This window comes from Seriola aureovittata, chromosome 14, assembly GCF_021018895.1.
Source record: "Seriola aureovittata isolate HTS-2021-v1 ecotype China chromosome 14, ASM2101889v1, whole genome shotgun sequence".
NCBI lineage: Eukaryota > Metazoa > Chordata > Actinopteri > Carangiformes > Carangidae > Seriola > Seriola aureovittata.
In genome coordinates, this window is record NC_079377.1 from 7472136 (window position 1) to 7499949 (window position 27814).

The window sequence follows — 27814 nt, forward strand, 5'->3', positions numbered from 1 at the left end:
TGCACTTGCAAACGTATTTCAATTTAATTTTTTCCAACAATATCTAAGTTTTTGTGCAGCTTCATCCACGTGTACCAATGTTTGCATTGAACGCACTTCCTTAGCAACGTGTATCTGAACCAGGAAGTACTTATGTATGCTGTAGCTAACTAGCTATGGATAGCACAGTGGACTGAAAGTGTGTGACAGCAAAGTTTGTCTTAGTTTGATTTATGAGTCCGGCTACCGTTCGTGTGTGTTTAACATATGCCAGGTTACGTCGTGGTTAGCGGGCGGTTGTGTCGCTGAGAGGAGAGGAGTGAAAAGTGTAAGTTGAGATGGTTTTGTTTGTTAGCGAGCTGTTAGCTAACAAGCTAACGACACCACAAGACTGTTAGCTTGACTTGAGATAACTTATTTGTCTTATATATAATATCATTCTTTATTCGTTAAGTAAAGACGTAACAAAAACTAAGTAAGGCTTGTTTAATAGCACAAATTGTAAAGTGACATGCGCAATGACACATTCTGTCCAACAGAAATTGTTTGGAAAGTTGATAACGTCAAATTACGTTAACGAGATGGATGATATCATTAATGTTTAAGTAAATAATATTAGGTGCTAGCTTTGAATTGTAATGTTGTGGACCATAAATATCATGTTGTCAGATGACATTAGCTACAAGGTTGGCCGTTAGTTACATGGTCTTTGTACTTGTTAGTTAGTGCTTGAATGTTACTACGTGAATGTAATGTTGTATATTAGTAAATGTAGCCTGTTATTAAGTATCACAGCTTGCAAATGCTTTTTGTAGCCACTAATGTTTGATTTGATAATATTCACCCACTCTACCCTGCAGATCACTTCAAGTTCTGAGATATTTCAGCCTGCCTGACACAAACAGCATGTTTAGCTTCCAACCACATTTTTTCAGTGTTGTTCAGGATTAGGGACTGGGAGGACTCCTCCAAAGGTTCAGTTTGAGTTTCTTGAAGTAGTTCTTGGTGGATTTTGAGGGCTCGGGTTGGGGTGTTGCGAAGTAGTTATTTTTAATTTTAAGTAAAAAAAGATTCATTTTAATGTCTTTTTGCTGCAGGGGTATTTAGCTCTATTCACTTCAAAAACAACAACGTATGTAATTTATCAAATTTTGCCCAAATTTTTGCATACAACATTGGCTAAGAACCACCATGTTGCTTTGCAAGAGTCTCTTTTCATATTGCAAATCAATCAAAAATGTCTTTTTTATTCCTGAGGTGTAATGTTTGTATTTCCTTTTATGTCACAGGTGTGCCATGAAAATGATTTTCTTACCACTGTCTGATAGGCCATGATAGGCTTATCAAGTTATGCAGGGGTTATGGAAAGTGTAATGAATTCTGCTGAAGAACAGCAACCCTCCTCTCCCCTGGCCAACGCATGGTCCAAAAAACAGGACTCAAGCAAGAATCAAAAAACAAAAGGTGTTGGTGGATTTGTTTTAGTGCATGCTGGTAAGTGTGCATGCTTTACTTAACAAATAGAATGAAGAGAAATAGTAAGCATCCTTCTTTGAGGAGGACAACTATCATCACTTTATGAATGGTCAAACAACTTTTCCCCATTATTTGCTCTCAGGAGCAGGATACCATTCTGAATCTAAGGCCAAGGAGTACAAGCATGTGTGCAAAAGAGCCTGCCAGCGAGTAAGTTTACTTTATGGATATTACCATAATAACTTGTATATGTATGTGTATGGAATGTCAGTAAAATATGATTTATTTCAATCCAAATAATTTGGTTCTTCCCAGTATTCAATCTTTTAAATATTTTCTGAATGCAGAGCAACAGCATGAAATGACACTGGTCAACAATTAAAGTAGCATTTTGGAGCGTTCCTTAAAGAATACAATAACGTTGTTTTAACATTGTATTTAAATGTAAATTTAGCTTAAATTAATGCAAAATATTATTACCAAAGAATTCTGCTGTGACCCAAGTATCAAACAGAAATAAATGTTTTTTTCTTTATGTCGTAAATATGGAATAAATATGCTTCCATCCATAAAAAGAAGTCAACCCAGTTAGTTAATTTACTTGCTCTGACCATAGAATTTGGTCAGATGTCACAACCAATTAGGTAACTGAAAGTCGCTAAATACTGAAGTGTGTTTAAACTTTTCTCTGCTACATTTTTGCACACAGATGTGGTCTGCTCTTGTTCTATCAATGGGTCCAGTGTCTTCAGAAAGTGTGTAGTTTTTCCTGACACGTGTCAAATGTTTTGCAAATGATGGATGAGGGGCATCTGTGAACAGCTGTCATTCTGTAAATTTTCAGTGGGATTCCAATCTGTGTATTGGCTGTACCACTGAAGCACTTCCATGTTCTTGTTTTAAAGTTATTCCAGTTTTCATTTGGCTGTATTGAAATAATTTTTGCTTTTGGAAGGGAATTCTTTGTTCTATTGGACTCTAAAGTATGTTCTTATCAAGAATTTACTTGTATTCAATTTCATTCATTGTTCCTTCCATCCTTTCAAGTTCCTTACTTCCTTACAACAGAAAAATAACCCCATGGTACTGCCATCACCCTTGCTTTACAATAGTTTGAGCTTTTGATAAATGTTAAATCCTCCTTACCTCTCCCATGGAGTTTATGTTTTCAGGTATAGATTTTTGTATTCGTGAGTAGCAGGAAATATAGGTAATCCAGTAAATGCATTGTAGTGTGATTACGTAGGGGCTAGAAAACAACAAAGTAGTGCCATGGAAAAAGTTAAATAATTAATTTCTGTCCGTATCTTATCACAGTGTTACATAACTGACTTTGATGAAAGTACTGTATAAATACTGAAATGAGCATGAGGGTGTATTTGGTGTTTTGACAGGTAAGCTGTTGTGCTTTCAACAAGATGTCTCCATCTGTCTTTCACAGGCTGTGGACCAGCTCAAAGCTGGGGCACTTGCAGTTGAAGCAGTGGCAGCAGCACTGGTTGAACTTGAGGTGGGTTGATTATGATCCACGCTTGATGATATGAAGTCAACCTCTATTGACTTTTTTTTTAACTAAATGTAATACCAATCCACATACAGAATATAGAACAATTATTTTAGGCCCAGATTGGACTTAAAAAGACAACATCCCAAAAGTGTTCAGTAAGGATGAGAAGCTTCATTTGACATGTGAAGGTGTTTACCTAAAGACAGGGTTGGAATAAGAAATAATGACTCTGACAAACTCTGCAGCTGTAAAAATGTACAGACGTGCAGTGTAGAAGTGTTTTTCTAAGATATCAATTAAGGTTAAACAAGATTAGAATAACCATATGCTCTGTTGTGCAGTCTCTGCACCCAGGCAGATTGAGAACAAGTGTTGTGTAAAAAAGTTATAACTACAGCACAGACTCTGTATTGTGTGGGGAAAATGCCGTTACATTAAGACTAAGGACCTTAGTGATCCTTTTTGTCTTGGTTAAACTGTCTACAAAGGAATGACATTCCTTCAGTATATTAACATTGACAATATGGCTCATCGCAAATAAAGATTTATTCTAGATTCTGCATGTCTTAATTGTTCTCAGGATTCTCCTTTTACAAACGCGGGCATGGGTTCCAACCTTAATTTGTCTGGAGAAATTGAATGTGATGCAAGCATCATGGACGGGAAGTCACTGCATTATGGAGCTGTAGGCGCTATTAGTGGTGAGTTACTACATATGTGTTGATATTTATATAAGGCTGCTATGTTGTTGTGGCTGTGAACTTCAGTCAGCTGGAAGTAATGGCAATGAGCCAAGCCTCTATCTGTCATAGGTTTTACTGATTTATATTCTACTCTCTCAAAGTCAAAAAGAGATCGCTGGAGAGAATTGGCATCATAAATCCTTACAATGGGGGACCACCCATTTTTTACCTTGAGGGCAACCAATAAATAAATAATTTAATTAATTAATAATGTGTTATACTCATATTGTCATACTCACGGTTACTTTTCCATGAAGGCTTTCAAAAGAACTTTGTATTTATTCCAAACAACAACCCAGGAGTTAAGGCAGCATTGAATGAAATGAATGAAACTTTGTTGGTTTAGAAATGTATACTTAAACGTGTGTTTTGTATGGATGTATGTAAGTAGGCTAAAAGCAAACTAGCACTTATAGGTATGCTTGTGTGACAGTGGCAAAAAAGGAAAATGTGCAATACTACGTAGTAAACTCTGTGAATACACTGCCTGTGAAAATAACTATATATGTATTACAAAAATGAAAATCGTATTCAGTTCACCGACAGCATCAAACGCAGCATACATAGAAAGTTAAGAAAATCCATTATGTTCCCCATATTTGTTTACACTGTAAAATAATCATATGGAATGAACCGCTAGCTCTGTGATAATTCTGACTTTTCCTTCAGGTATTAAGAACCCAGTGTTAGTTGCAAATCGTCTACTGAGTGAAGCACAGAAAGGGAAACTATCAGCTGGCAGAATACCACCCTGGTGATTATCATGGTTATTAATTATTGTTGTATTGATGTGACTATATCCACATGTTAATTTTTTTTCTTTTTTTAGCTTTTTAGTGGGGCTAGGAGCACATGACTGGGCTGTCAGCCATGGAATACCACCGTGCCCTTCAGAGAAAATGGCCACCAGTAAGTATTGGCACACTGATTCAGAAATAATTTTCCATCTAAAATGCATTATCTGTAGCTGCAAAAATGAATCAAAACACTGTGTTTAAAAAACATAAACTTATGTGGATGCATGAGAAAGAGATTATTTTGTCACACACAGAGTTCAGTTTATCTGCGTACAAGAGGAACAAGAGAAAGATGGAACTGGCAGAGAAAATGGACATGGGACATAATCAGACAAAGAAAAGAAGACAATCAAGTGAAAATGTGAGTACTATGTTGTGAGTAAGAACGCTTATTTTAACAGCATTAAGTGTATTCTTTCTCAACTACATCACTTCAGTAAGAATGAACCCATCTCTTCCTGCTGATTTTGAAGTTGTATTCTTCGCAGTCAACATCATGCTTTTTAATAGGCATAGTTCTGACCAGCTTACCAGGGGCATCACTTGTGCTAAACAAAAATTTCTGTACTAGTGGTCAGCAAATAGTTGGCCGAATCTGGCCTTGCACCAAAATTTTGGTCTCTCTGGTAAATAAGTTAATTAAGGTAAGTTCTACTGAATACACTGAGTGCAGAAAAGAACCAAACTTCGACCATTGCGCCAAAGAAATCAGCTTTCCCCATGGTAGACCACTCTCTAAATTTTGGACAATTGACTCATACTTGTTACCTGAATCCAAATGCAAAGATCTTTTTATTACACAAGTTCAGTTTTTCTTTGAAATAAACAACTCACCAGATATTGGCAGTGATATACATCAGAGTCCTTCAAGGCTTAACTTTGCAGACAGATTATTTCTTTTGCCTTCCATTTTAAGAAATCGCAGCAATCCAAATTGACAGAAATATCAGATGCGATCTGAGACCTAGACAACCAATATTCAGCTAATCCCTCCGCTACTCTTCATAAAAATGCCTTCAGCTCCAATCTCAATATATAGTTAGGTTGAAAGGCAACTCCTGCAAATCAAGTAACAGTTCTTTCAGCAAGCGTAGATGACTTGCACCTCTACACTGATCCTTAGAAAAGAACAAAACAAAGAGAATGTAATAACTGTAACAGTAATGCAATAATGCAACAAACACTAAAAGAGACGATGTGCTGAGAAGAAACCAGAGGTATTAGGTGTTTAAAAGTTTGTCATATAAAATCAGACTTCAGACTTAAGTCCTACAAAGGTGAGAAGGGACAGCAGTAGCAACAGTAAGAGTAAGGGTTACACATGCCTCACTCAAAATTCAACATGACTGTGGCTGCATTACTCAGTCTGTCGAGGCTGTTATTAGTGATGAAATTGGTGTGCTCCTTAAGTCAGTTTTATAATGCTTGCAGCCCATTCAACAGGTTCTTAACCAGATTCTAAGTTTTGTATGAGGAAATATGTCTTTAGACTGAATTTAACAAGACTAGGTTAAAACCTAATATATGACTGGACCGTGTATGGTCAAGGGACAAAATTGAGGAAGAGACATACCCTAATTAGCATGGTAATTAGCGACCAATGGTTTAACTTCATCACAAACTCAATATCAAATAGAATATGGTATTTTATACAAGAAAGGAATTAAACAACTCTCCACATCTAAGATATCAAGATATATTTTGACAGTTATGATCTCACTTTTCACAGGGTCATGAAATGGCATTACCAGGTTGCACAGATGGTTCCCAGAAACAACTAAAGTGTTGACAAGAGGTAGTGCAATGTGTTAGTGCCCTGAGCAGCAGAAGTAGAGAGTGGCTTGATGATGAGCTGAGTTGAAAGTCCCTAGCAGTGGCAGCAGCACGGCAGAGGGTGGGAGAGTTTGTCTTGGTTCAGATGTGAGTTGTGTTAAATGGAGTAAAACGTGTAAATGGCCAAAGCCTGTAATGCTTCATTGGACCTGTTTTTGAACAGAATTATTGTTTATTTAGTTCAGTCACATCAATCCTCAATATTAATGATATATCCATAAAAACAAAGACTAACAACTAAGCTGGACTGTTTGTTGACTTAGGCATGTTCAAGTAATACATGATTGATTTTTGTGTCAAATGGTGAGTTTGCCAAATGAGAGTTTAAGGTTTGACTTGCCCTCTGTTCTCATTTGTCTCTTACATGTTTACAAAGAACTGCTTGACCCATTAAAGGTTAATATGTGACCATTTGTGCAGTTAAGCTAACACTGACATGGACATATCTGATACTCAGACCATGAGTGTTCACATGCATGCCCTGATCAGAGTTTCAGGGTATTTAACAGGACTTTGGCATCATCCTTATTGTTCATTTTTACTAGTCAAGAGGAAATAACCAATTTTTTGTATCAAGAATGGCTTTTACTTGTGGAATCAACAAAAAACCTTACTGCATCAAATCTGGTTATAATTATCATACGCAGTGTTCTTTTATATGCCTTTGTCTTTTTGCCAAGCAATAAAATCTTTCCATTCTTTTTTTTTGGTGCAATATAAGCACCTGTCTCATGATGGTGTATCTTTGCTGTATTGTTTAGGAAAATTGAAAGCATATCATTATAATTCCAAAATGCCCTTAAGTTTCACAGTCATTATTTACTGTGGATTTTTTCATTCAAGGACAATGATACGGAGTGACAAGAAGTCTTTAGCATTTCGAAATGGCTGGCTCCGGTTCATTTTTACCTCATAATCTTGGAGACAGGACTGATTTAGGGGAGCATACAACAGATGAGAAATGCTGTTTCTTTTTTTTTGTCTGCCTCTTCAGTCCAAGGTTCAATGAACTTCCTCAGTTACTGGTAGGAGTGGAGCTCTGATCATGTATCATGATGGCATTTTACACATTTACCCTGTAGAACTGAATTTATCATGTAGTCTGAGTCATGATGGTTCACAAACAAGTCACTTCCAAAGCAAACTGCAATCAGGGAATGAAAACAGCTGATTGAAATCACAAAAGCACATTTTTTCGATGAAATATGAAGGACAAGTAAGAGTGACACATAAATTCCTGCAGTACATAGTAAATTATGCCTCTGCGTTGGCGACAGCCCAGGGCTGTTTACAGCATTATGTCTTCAGGCTGTTCCTCCATCTCGTGAATGTGATATCTCAGGAACGCCTTGAAGGAATTTCTTCAAATTTGGTACAAATGTTCACGTGGACTCAAGAATGAACTGATTAGATTTTTGTTTTAAAAGGTCAAGGTCACTGTGACCGCATGTTTGTCACATTCTTGTGAATGCAATATATCAGGAACACCTGGAGGAAATTTCATTACATCTGGTATCAACGTTTACTTTGACTTGGACTTACTTGGATGACCTGATTAGAGATTGGTCAAAGGTCAATGTCAGTTTGAATTTAAAACACTTTTTTTGGCCATAATTGAAGAATTCATTTGCTTATTTGACACAATTTAACACAAACATTTGATTTCCTGGCCATTATTCAACACTGTAACTCAGGAGTAGAAGGGGGGGATTGCGATCATATTTCCCGCAACTTGACCACTTGTGGAGGCACACAACAACCAGGCAGTAATTCTAGTTTTGGAAATGTCCTTAGTCAGAGAAGATATTTCTGCTTCAGAATGTGAATGTTTGGATTTCTGCTCCTCTGTTTTGCCTGAATTCTCACATGAGAACATTTTCCATTTGAAAATGCCTATTTGTATATATGCATTGTTTTTCTGTTCATGTGACTCCTCTACCTACTGTGATGTAGGAAAATGGTTCAGGGTGTCTTGACACTGTGGGAGCCGTGGTGGTAGACCTGGAAGGGAATGTAGCTGCAGCGGTGTCCAGCGGAGGCCTGGCCATGAAACATTCCGGCAGGGTTGGCCAGGTAGTCAGACCCTCTTTTTTTCTCTGTCCATGTCTTTATCCTCATAACAACTTCATTAAATAGTAAATTTTTATGTGACTCAAGTAAAGATCAAACTAGGCCTTTGTTTGAGACCACTATCACTGGAAACGTATGTCATGTCATTATTTCAGTGTTTCCTTTTTTATTTGAATATATTTAGTAACACAATGTATAATTTCTTATTTATTCTGTGAACACAGCCTATACAGTGCTGTATTATGAGAACAAATTATTAATGTGCACCTACATGTAGTTTGTGTCAAATTCTAATGATATACTGCTCAGAATAATTGCAGCTGAAAACTAAAAAACAGTTTTTCCCTCCCTAAATGATCTGAATCTATGGCCCTGCTTATCGACAGGTGGAAAAACACATCAGCACAATACACAACAGGCACTAAATGCTGCTGAAAACAGCACTGATCAATAGTTTTGACTTAAAAGCTGAGTTAAATGATTGCTTATCTTGATGGACCTTGAATTGAATTGTCAATCTTGAATTGTTGAATTGTCACTCAACTCTGCTTCTAGCCTGCTCTGCTTTTTTGCTGCTGTTTTCCTCAGGCAGCCATTTTAAGCAAAAAACAGAAGATTTCAAGGAATAGCAGACAATGAACTGCCGACAGCAGACAGAAAATGTTTGATTAGTTGGTGAATAGAGTGAAACATCTCAGCATCTATAGACAGCAGCTGTTTTTCTTAGGTGTTGGTGGAAACCAAAACGGAGCTAAAAAGCCACCATGTATTGGTTTTACTGGGAAGAGGGAAGTAGACAACATATCAACTACAGAAGATTTGTGTAATTTCAACAGCTGTCTGTGTAGATCACACTGTATGAAGCGTGCCAGAGGAAAAAATGATTAGTGTAAATGAACGGGGGCCCTGTGGTGACGTGCATGTATTGGAGTCAGTATGGATTGATACATTTGATTAAACAAAAGCGTATCCATGATACAAGCAAGTGTTGAATGTCAAAAATGCTTCAAAAAAAAAGCTTGGTATGTGGATTGTCTTCAAGGGGCCATAAAAACACAATGCTAGTGAAAAAAGTTGTTGGCAATTTCTTGCCAGCACATTAAACACTAACAACTTATGAAGGTGATAATGTGCCAGGACTGTGTGTTATGGAGTCTTATGCTTTCTAGTGGCCAAAAATGAACTTATCAGTGAAGCTTTAGACAGGATGAAAGCAGCCGATAAGAGTTGCCAGCAAGCATGTGTTACCAAAAGAAGCACACCAGCTTTATTTTCCCTTTGCTGTGTTTTTCTGCTATTGCTGCTGTTTGATGTAATTAACAGAGCTGAACTTTTTTATCTACCACAGTAGAATTCACTCTGATCATCCTCATGTCGTGTGCCCCATTTTTTAATGGTGATGCAAACCCAACAACCCCAGTAAAACATTTCTGTGCTGGAAGTCTTTTACGTAGAGGCAGCTGCAGGAAGTTATGAGTTTGCATTAACAGTAACTTAACTGGAAAAAAAAAAAAAATCAGCAGCTTAACAATGGGGGCTGAATAGAATGAGTGAACCAACAGGATTTACTGCCTTAACCTCATTAACACTTTTAATGTTAAAAAACCTGAGGCTCAGAGCAATACAGTAGTGAGTATGGCATGCTGTTCAGTGTAGTTAATGATGTGGAAATGTAAATTAGGCTGAAATGACCACTCCAGACTTTATTATAGGATTTGAAGTGTTTTTATTTGTACAAGAGCATGCCCTACTCCCAGTTATTATTTGAGATTTTTTGCTAAAAAACAAATATTAAACAACAGTATAACTGTGTTGTATCTAAAACGTTCTCTCTTTTCTCAGGCTGCTCATTATGGATGTGGCTGCTGGGCTGAAAATGCCTGTAACATGAACCCTTACTCTACAGCAGTGAGTACCTCAGGTATACTCCAGCACACTCTCTACAACCGACTTTGCAGTACGTGACTTTCCTCTCACCATTAATGTTTACCACCAGCCTGCGTTTTTGTTTTGGAGATGATATGAATCAGAGACAGATATTTAATGTGAGCCTCTTATTTAGCCACAGTGAGTCAAGCTTCAAAAAGCTTCGAAATACTTTCCAATGACCTCCAACCATTCCTGCTGCGTGATCCTCATCAGTCACTTCCTCTGGTGATTGAGTCATCATTCCCCACTCTTTGTTGGTCAGCTACATGCCAGGTGCATTGCAAAGCTCTTTGGATTTGCAATGACATTTGACATGGGACACCTGCTGTAGATATGATGGAAGGGGAACTGCTGTGAGCGCAGCAGAAAGATTGTACATTTGCAAACTTCAAGTGCAGTTATCTGGATCCAGATCATAATTTCTCTGGTATAAGTGATGGTATTATACAAGGCAATTAAATCTGTTAGAAGTTGGTTATGTAAAGTTTATGTAGTATTTTCTTTCTGTGTCACAAAATTCACTTCGCCTTTCAATAATTATTTAATGTTTATGGTTAAACTAAGAAGAGTGATGCATGTATATTAGCTGGCCATCATCAGTCTTTGTTATTTATGTTTTAAGATATTTTAAAATAATTAAACATGTGCCACAGTGTGCCATTGTGAGCAAGTTGTGACACCACCAGGTTTTTTGTGGGTGTGTAAGGGAGATACAATTCTACCAACATTCTACCAATATGAGGAGCTATAAATCTTAATATAATCCAAACTGAAAACAATTTTTAAAACTAAATATACAAATTTAAACTTCATGCAGATTTTACAGTATCAAAAGCTTCTGTTCTTTGCTGCCTCTGGATATTGTTGACTGCAATTTACAGTAAACAGATGTTTTGCTTCAAAAAGACGGTTAACAAGTTGCTTCTGCCAATACAAAGTTTAGAAGCGATAGAAAAAAAACTTTTATTGAGCTTTTGAAATGTTCTCACTCAGATCTGCATTCAACGGTATTTTCTTTTCTGATTTTACTAACAATTGCAATATCTAACTGTATATTAAGTACAGTACACGTATAGTAAGTGTATAACTCAGATTTTTGGCACTGTCTCTCTGTTTCATTTGTAGACAGCCTCTTATACTGACCTCACAACCCCACACCCGAGACACATTGTGCCATGGTGGTGATTTATAGCTGTCACCTGTCAGATACTGCTTGTCCTCCTCCCTTTTCTGTCTTTCTGCTGTGTCAGCTTCAGGAAGAGGAGTGGGAGGAAGTAGGTGGTTGCTATTGTTTCTCTTCATGCAGAAGAGCTGAACTAATCCAACTGGCATGCTGGTTTTCTATTGTGAGTAGTAGTGGTCAACAGGGTTTAAGCTTTTACAATCTGATAAAGCTTGTCAATAATTTATCACAGCTCTTTAGACAGCCCTGGATACCTTAGATTTTGATTTATCATGTTTATCACACAGAACAATTTTAAAGTTCATATTTAAAGATAGAAAGATTCATTTCAAAGTCCCTTTGAGATGCACTATAACCTCATACATTTTAGTCTTTTATCAGTCTTTATGAAAATTACCTAAAATGTCAGGATGTATTCAAAGCTACAGCAAGCAAATAATCAATTTCAGGGGACATTTTTAACTTTTAAAGTCTGTTTTTGAGACTTTTAAGACTTCTTGAGAAAATAAAAATGTATCCAACAAATTTAGCCCAGAATCATCTCAAAAGTAAAGTAGGCCATTAGAGTATTTGGTTGTGTAATTCATTTAATTGTTAATTAAAGATAGTGACATGTAGACATACCATAACATCTGGCTAACATCATAACATGATTCAAACTTTATTGAGTAACAGGAAGTATATTGTCAGCGTCTCTGCGGGCGTGAGATGTTCGTCTTAATGCTATAATACCAGTGTCTGTCTGTAAAATCCCTGGTATTTTACATAAATGTAAACAATTGTAGCGCAGAAGATTTTGAAGTGAAAATTAATACAAAGTTGAGCCGTGTTGGGGGCCGATGATTGGATTGAAAACACGTTGATGTTTCTGTTACATCCATTAAATTCCATCCATCACTGTTACATTGGGATGTTAGAAGAAGATGAAAAGATAGCTGTAAGAACTATCTTTAAAAGTGAAAAATAACAGACCTTTCAAAATCTTTGACCTTACTGAATGTATGTGTGTGACAATAGCCCTGGAGAAAACAATCTGCATTGACAGCACACACAGGAGCATGGAGGGTATCTCTTGAAGCACTGGCCCTTTGGGATTTAAACTGATATAGAGAGTCAATTGGACAAAGACATCCCTTGCTTCCAGGACCAATCTACCATTTCAAAAACATCTTGTGTTCTTCTTGAAAGTTTTTATACAATGTATACAACCATGCCGTAGTGTTTCTAAAGATGAAACTGCATATCTCTTTTAGCTGAAAGCAACACTGCTGGTTTTGAACTATACGATTTTGTGAGGCAGAGAGGCTACAGTATATTAGCCCACTTCTTTAAGATGTGTAGGCATTTGCGACATAGCTTCTGGGGAACATTAAAATCTTTTGATGTGGATCTGAAGCATAATGCATCTCAGTGCAGATGAGCTGATTTGATCAGACACGCTAAAGTTTGAGTCATACGTACCACTAATATCGCCAGCGTTTTGCACCATAAAGCTTGCCTGTTCATATGATGAGCAATCAGTGAGAAATCTAGGCATGTGTAACAACAAAAACAGGCACACCAAACCTATTATTTAATATATACAATGCTTAGGAAACGAATTTTTTACTGTAACCACAACTGTAGTTCTAAAAGGCCCAAAACAGTGTGTGCTATCCTGAAGGCCCTAAAAAATGTATGCCTCAGTGCATGAATACTCTCTGGCACATTTAATTTAAACAAGAAAAGGCAACCAATCTTTTAACGTATTGTTTACATCCAGATGGTTTGACTCGGTAGTAAATAGTGTTGTAAATAGTGATTTGAATTTAGTTCTGTACATTTGTATCTATGAAATATAAAGGTCTGTCACTTACGTAGTCTGGCCTAATTTCAACTGATCTATCCTGCATTTATTATACTAAACAAGCAGTATAAGACCGCTGTCTTGGTAATAGTCTACTGCTCATCAATTATTCGAGTAGATGAAGTGTAGATATTTGCTCTGTAAGTATTTTCATCTCATCCTCTCTTCCTATATTGTGGCTTTACCTTTGATGTTACAAAAAAAAAGATGATTTCCTTATGGGTATGGGGAGCATAATGTGTGTTCCAGTGCAGCACCTGTTTTTAATTTCCTAACATGAAAGGCATTCTCATCAAAAGAAACTGAAAAACAATGATTTTCATTCTGACATGAGGAGTATGATCCTCACCCTGTGTGTCACTCTTTCTTCCCTTCGCCCCACCACCCCTCCACCCCACCTCCCACCACCCCACCACCCCACCTCCCACCCCTCATTCTCGTCTGTTTTGTAATATTCAGCTCATGTGGGTCTGTGTTTTATATGCGTTGACTGCTTCATCTGGCCTTTTCTTTGCTGTGGCCAGTCAGAGAACAGCCCATTAACTTCACTGTTTACTCTTGGTGCTGTTGGCTGTCACATACTGTATCTCCGCTTGTTGGCCTCTTTATTTTTACATTTCTCTTCTGTTGCCTCTCTGACTTAGTCTTGGCTTCTTGCTGCGGTTCCACCTCAACTGTGTTTGTGGTGCCATAATATCCAGTTCCCCTGGGACAAGTGGGTTATGGTAAACACAGTGCAAAAGGCACAGTACCTGGCCAGTCTGATATTCTGCTCTCATTAAAAAAGAACTTCAAATTGCTCAAGGCATCTGATCTCCACAGTTACCGACCTGCATTCAGTTTTGTTGTAGTTACCTGATATTTTATGAGGCCTTCATTTGTGTTTATAGAAACAACAAGTCTTTATGGGTTTTCACAAGACCTTTTGCCAGATGTGTTTTGTTTTTACTTTTAGATTTCTTGTGTTTTTCCTGAGTATGGGCAGAGTTTACAAATGAGAGAGATCATTTTGTAAGCATGCAGCATGTATTCAATATCTGTCATTTCCTTTGCAGCAACAGCAAGGTTTTGGATTTAATATTAGTCCTTCAAGCATTACATAGCACATTATCTAAGATATAAAAAAGCACACCTGCTGTGTTTTGACTTGGAAGTGGAAGAGGGCGAGGTGAGACATATGTACAAACTGCCCATTCTTTTTATGGTTCCTGGTTTGTTTTAATATTTTCTCTCCTTGGGCTTTTCTGTATACCACATGCAGCATAACTGAAAGGCATCAGACAGATTCAGGGGGTGAGGGTCCACTGGAGCACACTCTGCTGGGACCTCTTTGATTTCATTTGAATGAATTCATAGAATTGGGTTTTAGCATGAATATAATGTTCATGCACACAACTTCTACGCTACACTCCTACACTATATGCAGTTTTGTTTCTGTGTACTGTAAGAAATTCTTTTACATTTGGCATGCAGTCACTTATATCCCACCACAGTTTCATGTCTTTACTCCCCACAGTTAGTCAGTATAAAAATAGTTTCTTCTTGTTTACCTGCCACATATTTTTGGTGTTTGGCCATTTAAGCCAAACTGTGAAAATCACAAACACATATTATGGTAACATATAAATGTCAATCCTATTAACATTAATGCATAAATGTTGCAGGTATGCACGCACCCACTGCAGTTATGCAGAGAGCCAGCTAGAGCACAGAGTTTAGAGAGTAATACTGGATGGTTGCTATTTCAAATTCCCAGACCAGCTGGGAATCTGGGCAGGAGAACTGAATGTGAAACCTAAACCCTCCTTCGGCAATTACTGTCAGTGTGCCCTTGAGCAAGGCAGCTGTGTTTGGCAGCCCCCAGGGGCTGTCAACTTTACCTGAAATAATAAAACTTAATTACACAGAGAAGGTGCCAAAATGACTGCAGTAGCACTAAATGTGTTGTATAAGCTGAAAAAGCAAATCCTTTCATTTTCCAATATTTTCCATTATGTAACTTAATGACAAGATATATTGGAAAAATGTGATCTTTTTAATGGGTTTCTAATATCAAAGCATATTATTACAAATGGTAATCAAGAAGTGCTTGTGCATACTGGTCTGTTCAAAATTCACTTAAACATCAAGATGTGAAACATCAAAATATGATTAATACCTTACACAACTGAAGGTTTAAAACTTTTTTTTCTGTTTTTTTTTTTTTTTTTTTAATGTGCCTCAGATTCTTGGGCGTGAATGGTTTGTACTACATGTGCTACAACTCTCTCAAAGCTAACTCACTGGAGACTTTGTACAGTTCTGATTGAGGCATGCGTTCCTGCAACAACAAAGGGAATTAATACAAGTTAATGTTACAGATTCAGGTGTGTCTGTATGTCTTTTGCCAGGCTGTGGAGAGCATCTGATTCGCACCATGCTGGCACGGGAATGCTCTGCTGCCATGCAGTCTGAAGATGCCCACCAAGCACTGTTGGAGGCTATGCAAAACAAGTTCATCAGTGAGTGACCCACATGTAGCCCGATTCCCACTCCTTTCCGTATGCGTAGATTTTTCTGCCAAGAACGTGTTTGCGACAAACATACTTATGCACAGAGGGAATAAAACGAATAAACAGATGTTGCATAACATAAGGAATGAGCTAACAACTGGAAACATTGGAAATAACAGTACAGAAGAAACGGCTTTTGATTTATGGATCTTTTTCACCCTTTAAACAGGGCCTTCAAATGTTCCACACATTATAGCTGACAGCCACAGATAATTTTGTGGCTGTCAGTTGTTTTGTTGAAAGTTCATGTGAAGATGTAATTTTTTTTTGCCATATTCTCAGAAGTGGTCAGTTTTAGAAAGTCTTGTTAACTGTGTTTGCTGCGCCTGTGAATGACCACTGGATAGTTCAGAGAAGACAGCAGAGGAAGAAAGGACATGTGGAAACATGTGGTGGTTTCTGCCTTCTTCTGGCCTCCTTTAGAAGTCCGCCCCAGTTTGGCTTTGTCATGGACATCTGTAACACCAAGACATTTGGACAGGCTGGATCAAGTCAATTTAAAAGTTAATTCTTCTGTTGTTTCCTTTCAAGGTGCACATTAAGTTAAACAAAGCTCCATAAATCCTGCCTTAGCAGGCGCACTGATGATAGTGTCTCTGATGTGGAGGCTGCTCACTCCACCTTCATTCAAGTCAGGTTCTCTAAATAGAATATCTTAAATGAAAATGCCATCAGTACTTATATATCTGTTTGTGTAATTTTGTATTGAAACACCTGCCAAAGAGATACACACACACACACACCAACATACTCAATAATTTATCCTTATTTTATTTTTATGGGTAAGATGATGGTGAACATTAAGGCAATAACTGAACTACTGTCATGTTTACATCAGGCATATACACCCTCTAAGCACTTTATCAGGAACCCCTGTACACCTGCTTATTCAAGCAATTATCCAATCAGCCAATCATACAGCAGCAGTGCAGCATATAAAAACATGCAGATAGAGGTCAGGAGCTTCAGTTAATGTTCACATCAAACATCAGAGTGAGGAAAGAATTTTAGATTTGATACAACAGCAGAGACCACGTCAGGTTCACCTCCTGTCAGCCAAGAACAGAAATCACAGGCTCACCAAAACTAGACAGTTGAAGATGGGGGAAAAACCTTTCAGATTTGTGCTGAAGCAGGCATCTGAATCCAGTTGAACACCTTTGGGATTTGGTAGAACAGAAGATTGGCAGCATGAATGTGCAGCTGACAGATCTGCAGAAATGATATGATGCAATCATGTCAACATGGAGCAGAATATCAAAGAAATGTTTCCAACGTCTTGTGGAATCTATGCCACGAAGACCTGAGGCTGTTTTAAGAGCAAAAGGATGCCCTGTCCAGTATTAGTTTGGTGTTCCTAATAAAGTGCTTGGTGAGTGTATGTCTGAGTTGTTATGGAATATTTAACAAAAGAAAGTTAAGAGCCTTTTTAAAATGTAGAACAAATACCAGGATTTTGTGTGAATGTTGTCCAAGCTACACTAAAAAAAGTGTTTTATAGAGTGAAGGGAACATTACAACATGGAACCAAAATCTGCGAAATACAGCAGAGAAACAATGGCATGCAGACACAACAATATTTTCATCAACTGGTCCTGTGTTCTTTTTTACTTGCTCTGAGGAGACATTTCAAAACATGTTGGAGCTGTTTTTAGTTTGTTCTTTTCCAAACCAAACCCTCTTTTCTTTTATTGCTCACAGTAATCAGCCAATCCGAGTTTTTTTTTGTATACACAACACCTCATTCAAGTTTGCTTCTTCTGAAGTTTAGTCAGGGAGGAAGAAAGTTTCTCACTCCACACAATGAGTTTTTCTGCTGTTTTTTTTTTTTAAAGCAAGCTTTAAGGTCTTTTTCTATTTTTAACTATTTTTAAATGAAATGTTGTGTTAGACTGGTGAGTATAGTGCAGAGATTAAAAATGACACTACCTGTCATTAACCTATTATGTGCTAAAAACCTGCCCATACAGATGGAGTGAAATATTTTAATTTAACAGTCTGCTAAATAAGATAAATATATCAGGATAGAATAATTGCTTTCAGTTGTTTAACTTGGCCAAAAAAGGCAAACAACTTGAATGGAAGGTTTTTGTTTCTCATTGATCACCTTCATTTGATGGGGCTGTGTTTTGTCTGGTCTTTTCACGTGTTATCCTTGGTTCAGTGTGTTACAGTGGAGAGCTAAACGTATACTAGAGATTTCATTGATTGAGAAGAGTTGTCATTTTACCATATTTATGCCATTTCTAATAATCTAAACTGTTGTGTTTTCTTTGTATCCAGGTTCACCCTTTCTGGCCAGCGAGGATCGTGTTTTGGGTGGAGTAATTGTCTTGCGGTGCTGCAGATGTGTGGAGGCTCAGCCTTCTCAAAATATTCAGGGTATACTGGGTAAGACATTAATCATCTCAAGCCTGATCACTCTCAAACGTTCATGCTACAGCTGATGGTAGTCAGAGATTTTGCTGTTAATATTTCAAAATCCTCCCTCAGATAGTCAGGAGGAGGGGGAGGAGGCACTGCGGCTTTCTTTGCGGGTGGTCTGTGTTTTAACTTGCACAATCAGGCTCTGGTTTCACACCCTTCATCTCAGATTCAAACAGGGACCTCCCACTATGGAATCAACCACTAATCTTCAGACAAGTGGAGGCCTTCTGAACGCTGCCCAGTTTGGCTGATTGTATTGGTAGATGTGATTTCTCTACCTGGAGCTTATGAGAACACTCCTTCGCTTCTCAAAGCCACCATCATGGAATTTGAGGCCATATGACTTGCTAGTGGCCTTTGCCCTTTGCGTTAATTTTAACATGATGTGTATCGAACCCTCAGCTCCAAAGAAACCAGTGGATGAGTTGAAGTTCACAGACAAAGTAGAGCAGATGTTTCCCCAGTGTAGGAGGGGATGACATCTTGATTTCAAATTAAACATGATGGCAAATGTGAAGTGAAACGCTATTTATGTTGTGTATTATGTCAGCCTGAATAATAAAATTTTCCAAAGTGCTGCTTCCTCAGTGATGTACAGACCCTGTTTGATGCTCCTGTTTACGGAGCGTAGCCTTTGTGCAGACTGTGGACTACCTCAGATTACTGTGGACTGCAAAGGGCTCTGTGTTGATTTACAAGAATAAACAGTATGTCAGCCACATCCTTTTGGTACTGTAATTGAGTTTCTCATCCAACCCACAAGTTCTAACTTCCTCTGCAGTTATGTCACAACTGCAAGTCATATATTTTCATAATAATGGGCATGCTCAGAGTTTACTGCAGTTTAGCACGCTGAGTCACCTGCCAAACTTTTTCTTCTGGCAGATGGAAAGACTGAACTTTAGTGAAGCTACATAGTCTGTTCCCTCCCCATCTGTCCCTCTGGCTGCATGATCTTTTTATTTATACTAATACATTTATATGCATGTATATTTGTAATTAATTTTCTCCTTTTCATTCTGTAATGAACTTTTTTATCTGTATGTTTTCACAGTGGAGTTCCTATGGAGTCACACCACAGAGAGCATGTGTGTTGGCTACATGTCTGCCCAAGATAGCAAAGCAAAGGTGAGCTTCCCAATTAGCAAAATGTCTTCAACTGAGTTTTAAATACACAGAGGTGATATAGGAATATAGACATCCTTACCTCATTAACAAAACTGTAACACAGTACATGGGTGTAGGCTCATATTACAGAGTTTATTAAATGCATTGTATGATATTTATGCATCACTGACCAGTGCCAGTAGCTTGAAATTGAATCTGCTCCTTGGGTAATTTATGGGCACTAGTTTGTCTCCCTTTTTCACCTACAGCTAAAGTCATAGATTTGACTTTTATGAAGACTGCTTTACATCATATTTTCCAGGATGAACAATGTTAATACGAAAAACATCATTTAGAAATCCTGGTTTCAATAACATGACAGATTTGTATTCTCTGCCAGACTGCAGAAGTATAATTCTGTGTATTAGAGTGAGACTCCTGGCTGTTGTTTGACAGTTCCTCTTAAGAAATTATTCAATTTGTCATATAAGGATGTGTGATATATTGGTCAGGTCACCTGTCATGGACAGTAAATTTCATTTTTATCTGGACCAGTATCAAAATTAAGACTCATACGCTAGCGATTTGATTTGTGAAGTTGTCAGCTTACTTTAATTCTCTTTTTCTCTCCAGAGGCCTGTTAGCTTCTGTTTCACTCCATTATACTTCTGACATGTACCTAACATGTAGTGTGTCGAGCAAAAAAATCCTAGAAAAGATATATGCAATCATAATTTGTTTATTTAAAATCCAGTTTTGTGGTAATTGTTTCATTCAACTTAGTTCATGCACAAGTCAGAGTTTATGTTGATTTAATAGTCGCTGCCAATGTGTTGGCAACTTACTCATTCTTTATTCACCTATTACATAAGAGATTTAGATTGTCGTCTATGTCCTGTCTCCTTCACCTTCCTGGTAAACTGCAGGCCCTGTCCCTGCTGACTCCCCTGTTGAGACCTGTTGACCTGGTGAGAGTATCTATCCTAGAGATTACTGCCTCCCATGATACACAGGGTGCAGCTGCTGCTTCTCACCTGTTAGCGATGGGTTTTACCAAGAGGGTTTAATGTGCAGGTTCACGCTATCTCCATCAGATCACACTTCCAACCAGTAGGAGTTGCTAGTGTATCTAGTGCACATGAAGTGCTATATCAGTCACCACCAGTCTTCTCTCCTGCAAACACTGAAGGTTTTTGTGTCACTTGAAGGCACAACCAAGACAAACCCCAGTTCCCTGTGGTTGTAGGCAAGAATTTTTCCCTTGCACCTCCTGTGCTTGCTTTCTTGTTTGGCATGTAATGTGCTGATGACCTTGGCTTTTAGATTATGAGACTGAAAATCTTTGCAGAAGTCTTTTAAGTAGACATTACATTTACAGTGGTGTGATAAATAAATTATTACATTATGGATATTTGAGGTTGGCTTTAACTTACAAAAAAAACTTCTAACTACAGAAATAGTATGATTGGAAGCAGACTGTGTCTTCTTAAGCAAGAGAACTTAATAATCTGGTCTCCCAGCTCTACATGGAGTCTCAACTCAGACTGATTTGTTGGCTAATGTATCGCTGTCACTCGGTATGAAGAGAGGGCACTGTTATTCAAGCCTGGTTCAGATTTCAAAGTCTTTGCCCTAGCTCCCGTCTCCCCGCCCCCTCACCCATTCTCTTGGTCTTTCTCTATCGTCACTCCCCCTCTCTGGCCCTACCTGGTCATAAAGTACCATAAAGTTTAGTGAAAGTCATGCCCACCGGGGATATCGGTATCAATCTGCATATTTTTCTGATGTGCTCTGTGTATTGGGCTTTGTGGTGGAATGTGAGCGTGCAAGCTCTCCTTTCACGCCTGTGCCAATGTAAAGTGGTGAGGACAACACAGGGAACTGTATTCAGTTCAAGGGGCAATTTCAATCGTTTGTTTGTAATTTTTTGTTTTGTTTACATTCTTATATAATGTATATACAGTTGGAGGTTTAACAGGCATGAGCAGAGGGTGGTATTACTTGCGGTATATAGTAGACACAAACCTATTATGTCACTTTCTCCATGATGCCTACTTTCTGAAAAACCTAATACCATCATGGAGCCTCACTGTGGACGTGCAACTGCATTTATAATTGACTCAGTGAAAAATACAGGAGTATAGTGGTATCTAAGTGCTATAACATCCTGTAACCGGTGTAGCAGACGATATTGGGATATTAACCAGACCTAGATAGTAGTGGAGAGCTTGGTCACCTGTTTATGAACTAAACAGTAATTCCACTTTTCTGAAATGTACTTTTTGCCACAGTGACTCAGGCTCTTCTGTCCACAGACTCACAGATATAGTGTAAAGAACTAGGGAGCAGCAATCCAGCAATCTATAGCACTTGCAAGCTGTCCCTCTAAATTTAAACTGCAGAAACACCTCGAGTCGAGGCAACACAGAAGCATTAAAGTGAGTGCCTCTATTGTGGAAGTCGCCCAACATCACTTCATTAAGATGTGCATGCACAATGTTCTTTATAAAATTAATGTTCCCACTGGTTTGAGATCAGTTTCTGGATCTCCTGGGATAGGGTATCCACTTCCTCTTGTGTGTGTGTGTGTGTGTGTGTGTGTGTGTGTGGGGGGGGGGGGGGGGACACTGGTGACACAGTGATATTGGAGAGTGCAGCCAAGAACACAGCTGCTTTACCAAACCTCACACTGCATCAGAGACTGAGCAGCTAGTTGTGGGGCTGAGGCTGCGAAGCCCCTGTGTGCCTCTGTGGCTCTCACCGTCTGCATACTAGAGAATCTGGCTATTCTGTCCTTCATTCCTCTAGACTTGATACAAAACAAGGTTTTACCCACTGCTCCCCAGGTGGGCCCAGAGTAGGCCTCTGCTTACTGCCAACATATGAGGGGATGCTATAGGAGAGCATCTGCTTTCTCTCTTTAGTCAATAATCCAGAGATTGGAACCTTAATGCATCTATGTCCTGCCGTCTAGAAAGTGGTATGTGTGCCATGGAGGCTCTGGGCAGATTTTGTGGTGCCATCTTCACTCCTCCTGAGAAGCTTTAAGTCTCTGTCATCTCGCCATCTTTCACAGTCTCTCTGGGACCAGTGCACATGAGGGGTGATGCTGGTAACTAGGCTGCAGATGAACAGGCAGTATTTAACAAGTTCTTCTAGTGAGGACTTCCTTGATTATGTTGTCATAAACACTTGCTGAACAAAACTTGATAAGGTTAGTGTTCCCATTGCACATTAATATGCTGTCTGAATAATTCATTCACATTCAAGCATGTACAAATTTTCAGCACACTGAGTTGCAGAGATTGCAAAGCATATAGCCCCAGAGTCATCCAGCGCTTCAGCTGCTATTCCACAGACATTCCTCCCATTCCTATTAGCATCCCACTGGGCGTTTCTACCCAGCCAGTCAGAGTCCATCTTCCACTGCTTTTCTGTGATAAGAACATAAAAGGACTGATACACAGTAGCGAGAGTATGTAGGACAGAGGTCAGACTGGATTTGTATTGAAGCAGATCTACTTCTCTTTCACAGTGTTTTAAGTCTCAGATTTGTTTGTATATATTTTTTCTGACAATATAAATCCAGGGGAATACTGAAGCATGCAGCTCAGTCAAAAATGTGTTGGATGTCAGTTTTTCCAAACAGACTGTACTGGCAGCTCTTCTCAGTTCTTTCTTACTTTTCAGTCAGATGTTATTTCTTGGGAAAGTTGAGTCTGTGTCCTAATCCTTTTGACATTACTGTAAAATAGGAGCACTGTATATATGTATATATAAAGCCGCAGTGCTGCAGAGGAAGAGCGTCTGGTTTTATTCAGTCACCTGTGTCTGCATTGGATAGGACATCAGAACATCAAGCCGTGTTTTCTCGCACTTCTGAAACAGTTGTACTATTGTTTTATTGTTTGTCATGATTGGACAGATGAAAAAGAAGTGTAGGACACACAGCACTGGCTCCATGGCTCAGTTCTCTCATCATTACCACTATAAAGCTTATGATGGTCAAATAGTGTAAGGCCAGAGAAAATCAAATGGCATGCAATTCAGTCCTCCTGGTTATTGTCTGCTGTGTATGTTACACGAAAAATGCTTTTTATTATGGGACATTTTGTTTTTATTATCCATCTCGTGTGGAGAATAAATAGCATATAATTGTTTTTTTTGTTTTTTAAAGAAAAGAATTTCAAAACCACAACACAAAAACGGCAGCATAGTCATAGAGCTAAAATTGTCCGTTGGCCTACACTGTGGTGTTAATGTGTGGCTTCTCCAGCTCCTAAACACATTCATATCACCAAAGAATGTTGTTTTTCTTTGAAAGATACAATGGAACTGTGTTTTTCACGTTATGTTTTGACTCAGCTGTAGTCCTGTCATGTGGTCACTTCAATCACTGGGTAACAAGCTGACAATGGCCTCACTGTAGATTTTCGTGACTTCTTTTTTTGTTATTTCTGTCGATCTAGCCCAACTATCATTTAATTCTACATTTCTTTCCTCCTCTTTCTACCTCGCTGAAGTTATAATTATTTTACATTGCTTCTGTAAACATGGATTCCATGACAAGGATTCATTAAGCAAGAAAATGATAACACAGGATATGATATGGTACATTGTAAAGGAGATGCAGCCCCCAACAGACAATCTTAAAATCCTTATAAACTGGTGTTCAAATACTCAGATCATGTTTGTGATTGGGGTGCTAATAATTCTTTGGACACCATTACCCACTGAAATAACCAAAAAGCTGCCTTTTATGTCAGTGCCTACTTATTGGGATGAGCACAGAGACCACAACAAAGTTTCAGTCTAAGTACTTTGGCACTGAACTGTATTGTATTGTTGATCACATTGAGCAGAATCATCAAAAGATTTTTCTTCATGCAATCCAAAACAGCTGCAGACTAATAATCCAAGCATGAACTCAGAGCGACAGTAAAGGTTGGCACCATAGACATAAAAACTGTATGGATAATTTGTTATTTAGTGTTTACATGTGAGGCTGTGGAGTTATTTGTCTGATGCTGACCAGACTGTGTGGTGTCACAGAAGTGTTAGGACATCTGTTGTGTGACTTCTGAGGCTGCTCATCCTCACTGCTCTGTGCCTTATGAACCAGCACCACGGCATGTGAGAGGCACTCGATGCTGTTAGCGCTGCGGCGGCGTGTTTACTCACTTGTTTGGTTTAGTAAGCCCTTAACTCTTCCCACCTGTTCATTCACATTGTCCATTCTGTCAAGATTGAAACAAAAATTAAGGTCTTAGAGGTTCAGGGTGCATTGGTGTCACTGTCAGAAACAGTTTTCTTACAAAATATATGTCAAGTCATACAGCTAACCGCTCATTTTGCCTATTGTATTTTCAGCTGTGTATTCAATGCAGTAGGAATTTAAAAGAACATTGCAAAGTTTTTTTCCCCAGACATCAGAAGGAAAAAATTTAGCATGTCACCATTAGTCGATTATGACTCAGCTATGGACCTTCATTCAAAACAGTTTAAACAAGGCCTTTCTTTAACCTCATCTGTAGAAGATGAAGGCGAGAAGATGAATACTGGAACCAGTACTGCAGGCATAATAGCCCCTGAGAGTGCTGCCATGTGTGCACGCCCTTGTCTGGCTGTTGTCCCATTGTAGTGACAGCAGTTGCCCTTGGGGTGCCAGGGGCCATAGTTCAGGCCTACGCAAAAATAAGTTCAGTGGAGATGAAGTCTCCTGCAAGTAAAAGAGTGATGTCAGGCCAGTTCAGTGGTCTAGTCGATAAGTGGATGGACTCTTTCCCCAAGGCTGGAGCCAGTGCTGGCCTCTGTGGAGAGAGAGGAAAGAGGATGACAGCCATTATTGGCACAGGGAGAGTCAGTCACCTTTGATCTCCCAGTGGAAGTATCACTCCCGTCTTCACAGCTGTGTTTGCCCCTGCCCTCCTCCTCTTACTACTCCTCTCTATCTCTGGTCAAACACAACACATAAGCAGTGTGTTCTCTTTCTCCACTTACCCTCTCTCCCTCTCTCTATAAATACTCACTTGGCATCTTCATACTTGTATACTCTGACGATGCAGCAGCAGTAGTCCTATCTATGCATGTTTTCTGGTTGCATTGTATCTATCACCCTCATCCATGATATTATTGAAATTAGATTTGAATAGTTTTAACTGAGATTCATCCTTTCTGAAAAATATATCTACCAAGCAAGCAGTTAAAATGTTCATTGTGGTTGTGGGGTTTAGGTGGCTCCATAAGCCCCTGTGAGCTGTGTGGTGTCAGACACAAAAATCTCCCAGTTGGGAGTTTCCTGGAGATATGACTCCATAGCTCTGCTTAATGCCAGAACAGCCAGCCTGATCAGAACCTGATCACTAGCTTGTTACTAGACTTCCTGTACTAGCCATGGACTGAGCATAATGCCACATTTGGACAAGTTAGATCACAAGTGTACTTGGTTCCAGAACATGTTGGACCAAAATTTAATGGTTGACTTTGTAGTTGTACTGTTGAATTTCTTTTGTGGGTAAGTTAGCTCAAGGAATGTAGATTTTAAATACTGTAAAAAAATAAAATAAAATAAAAAAACAGTTTGAAATGTGATTGGTATACATCCCTTCCTTTACATTTATCTATGCATAACGTAGTAGTGTTAGATTCCCAATGTAGAAATTAATTGTTCTTGTCCCTGAATAGTTAAAAAATCCAGTCTCATAGTTGCTGGGAAGTGCATGTGATGAACCTTATATTTAATGGATTTATTGGCTTTTATTTACTGGCTCATATTTATCTTTTCTTTGGTAACATCTACACCATTGCAGCACTTTTATACAATTTGCTATTTTTTGCTTTCATGATTTATAATAATAAAAATCATACTCATTATCCATGCCTTCATTTTCCTACATGTACTCTACATATGATGTGAAAATCAGAAAAGAGATCAACACCCTGTTAATTTTTCCTTTTTCCCGTGTAGCCCTGCCTCTGTTATGTGTATCTGTCCTTGGATGTTTTTCTCATTGTGTACGTGTCCTGTGTGTGTTCTTTTATTGCCTTCAGACACACATATCCAGATTACCACCCGGAACTGTTCCTGGACAGTCTTTGGCCATTGAGGGAGGAGTATGTCGACTGATGAGCGTAGTGGAGTGAGCCGCATTCACCCTTCTTCTGGGCTTCTTCAGCAATACTCCAATACATACCCTTCCACCCACTCGCAAACACACACATACACCACCCTCATCGGCCCACCACCTTTTTGATGCCAGAAGTAATGAGCTTGAGCTGTTTTAACAGGTGTCCAGGAAGGACGGAAGGGTGTTAGCTTCTACTTAGTGCACTTACAGGACTTCCCTTTGCCACTGTCTGCCTCCAGCATGTACTCTATGCCAATTTACCCCCCAGGCTCTCCAGTGTCACCTGGACTAGACTTGATGCACCATTTTTTTCTTTGTTACTCTTTTCAAACTAAAAGTGGCATCCTCTCTTTTGTATATAAGCTATGATTTAGGAAAACAGGGTGGATGTTCATTTCATTTTGTATTGCTGAACAGATGTGACTATTTTCAAACTTTTAGTAATTTCAAATGCAAGACCTTATTTTGTTCTTAAAATACTTTTCATGTTTAAAAAGATGTCAGATTGCACCTTGTGGAATGCCTGCTACTCAACATAATTGTTATGAATTCATGTACTCCTGCAGGCCTATTGTTATTAATCCTACAGCATACTGTATAATGTAGCATAATGTGCATCTTAGAATCTCATGATGAATTTTATAACCATTTCAGCCATAGAATGCTTTTCTTTGATTGTTTTTAAATGTGAATGCATAGATATTGCATGTACAAAATCTACAGTAAGCCACTTTCTGTTCTTTGACAGGCATATATATATATATATATATATATGTGTGTGTGTGTGTATATATATATATATAGTGCTCAGGTAGCAGCATCTGACCCCACCGCCAAACATGACTGTTAGTCATCATTTAAAGATAACAATCTATATTTGTATCGTCACACTGACATAGACATGTATTTTCTTGCTAAAAAAAACAGACAGCTAAGAACTAATTTATGCATCAAGCCCATGAAATGGTGCTGTTGAGAATTGTACTTGAAAGGAGAAATGGCCTGAATTGATACTTCTGTTGGGATAATCAGTTTCTCTGGTTTTGCTGTTTCACTCAGTTACTACTAAGAGTCTCCACAAATATTACTTTACTTGAAAATGCAACTAATATAAAATGGTATAAGCTATGAAAATGGTAAATATGTGCACATCCGTCTACAGTGCTCAGAAAGTAAATAAAATCTATGTTGCTACATTTCTGCATTTATCTTTAGTCTTTTCGACTCCATCACATGAG

At 38.5% G+C, this 27814-nt stretch overlaps 1 protein-coding gene across 1 annotated transcript; it reads left to right on the forward strand.

The window, feature by feature from the left end:
- Positions 1 to 123: 123 nt before the first annotated feature.
- On the forward strand, positions 124 to 27772 carry tasp1 (taspase, threonine aspartase, 1). The gene is made up of 14 exons (XM_056396075.1): positions 124 to 307; positions 1269 to 1473; positions 1598 to 1665; positions 2897 to 2965; positions 3543 to 3663; positions 4375 to 4459; positions 4535 to 4614; positions 4757 to 4863; positions 8289 to 8408; positions 10248 to 10326; positions 15754 to 15864; positions 18199 to 18306; positions 19397 to 19470; positions 26500 to 27772. Exons 2-14 carry the CDS (start codon positions 1311 to 1313, stop codon positions 26590 to 26592), a joined length of 1278 nt encoding a protein of 425 aa, XP_056252050.1. The 5' UTR covers positions 124 to 307; positions 1269 to 1310; the 3' UTR covers positions 26593 to 27772.
- The last annotated feature ends 42 nt before the right edge of the window (positions 27773 to 27814 follow it).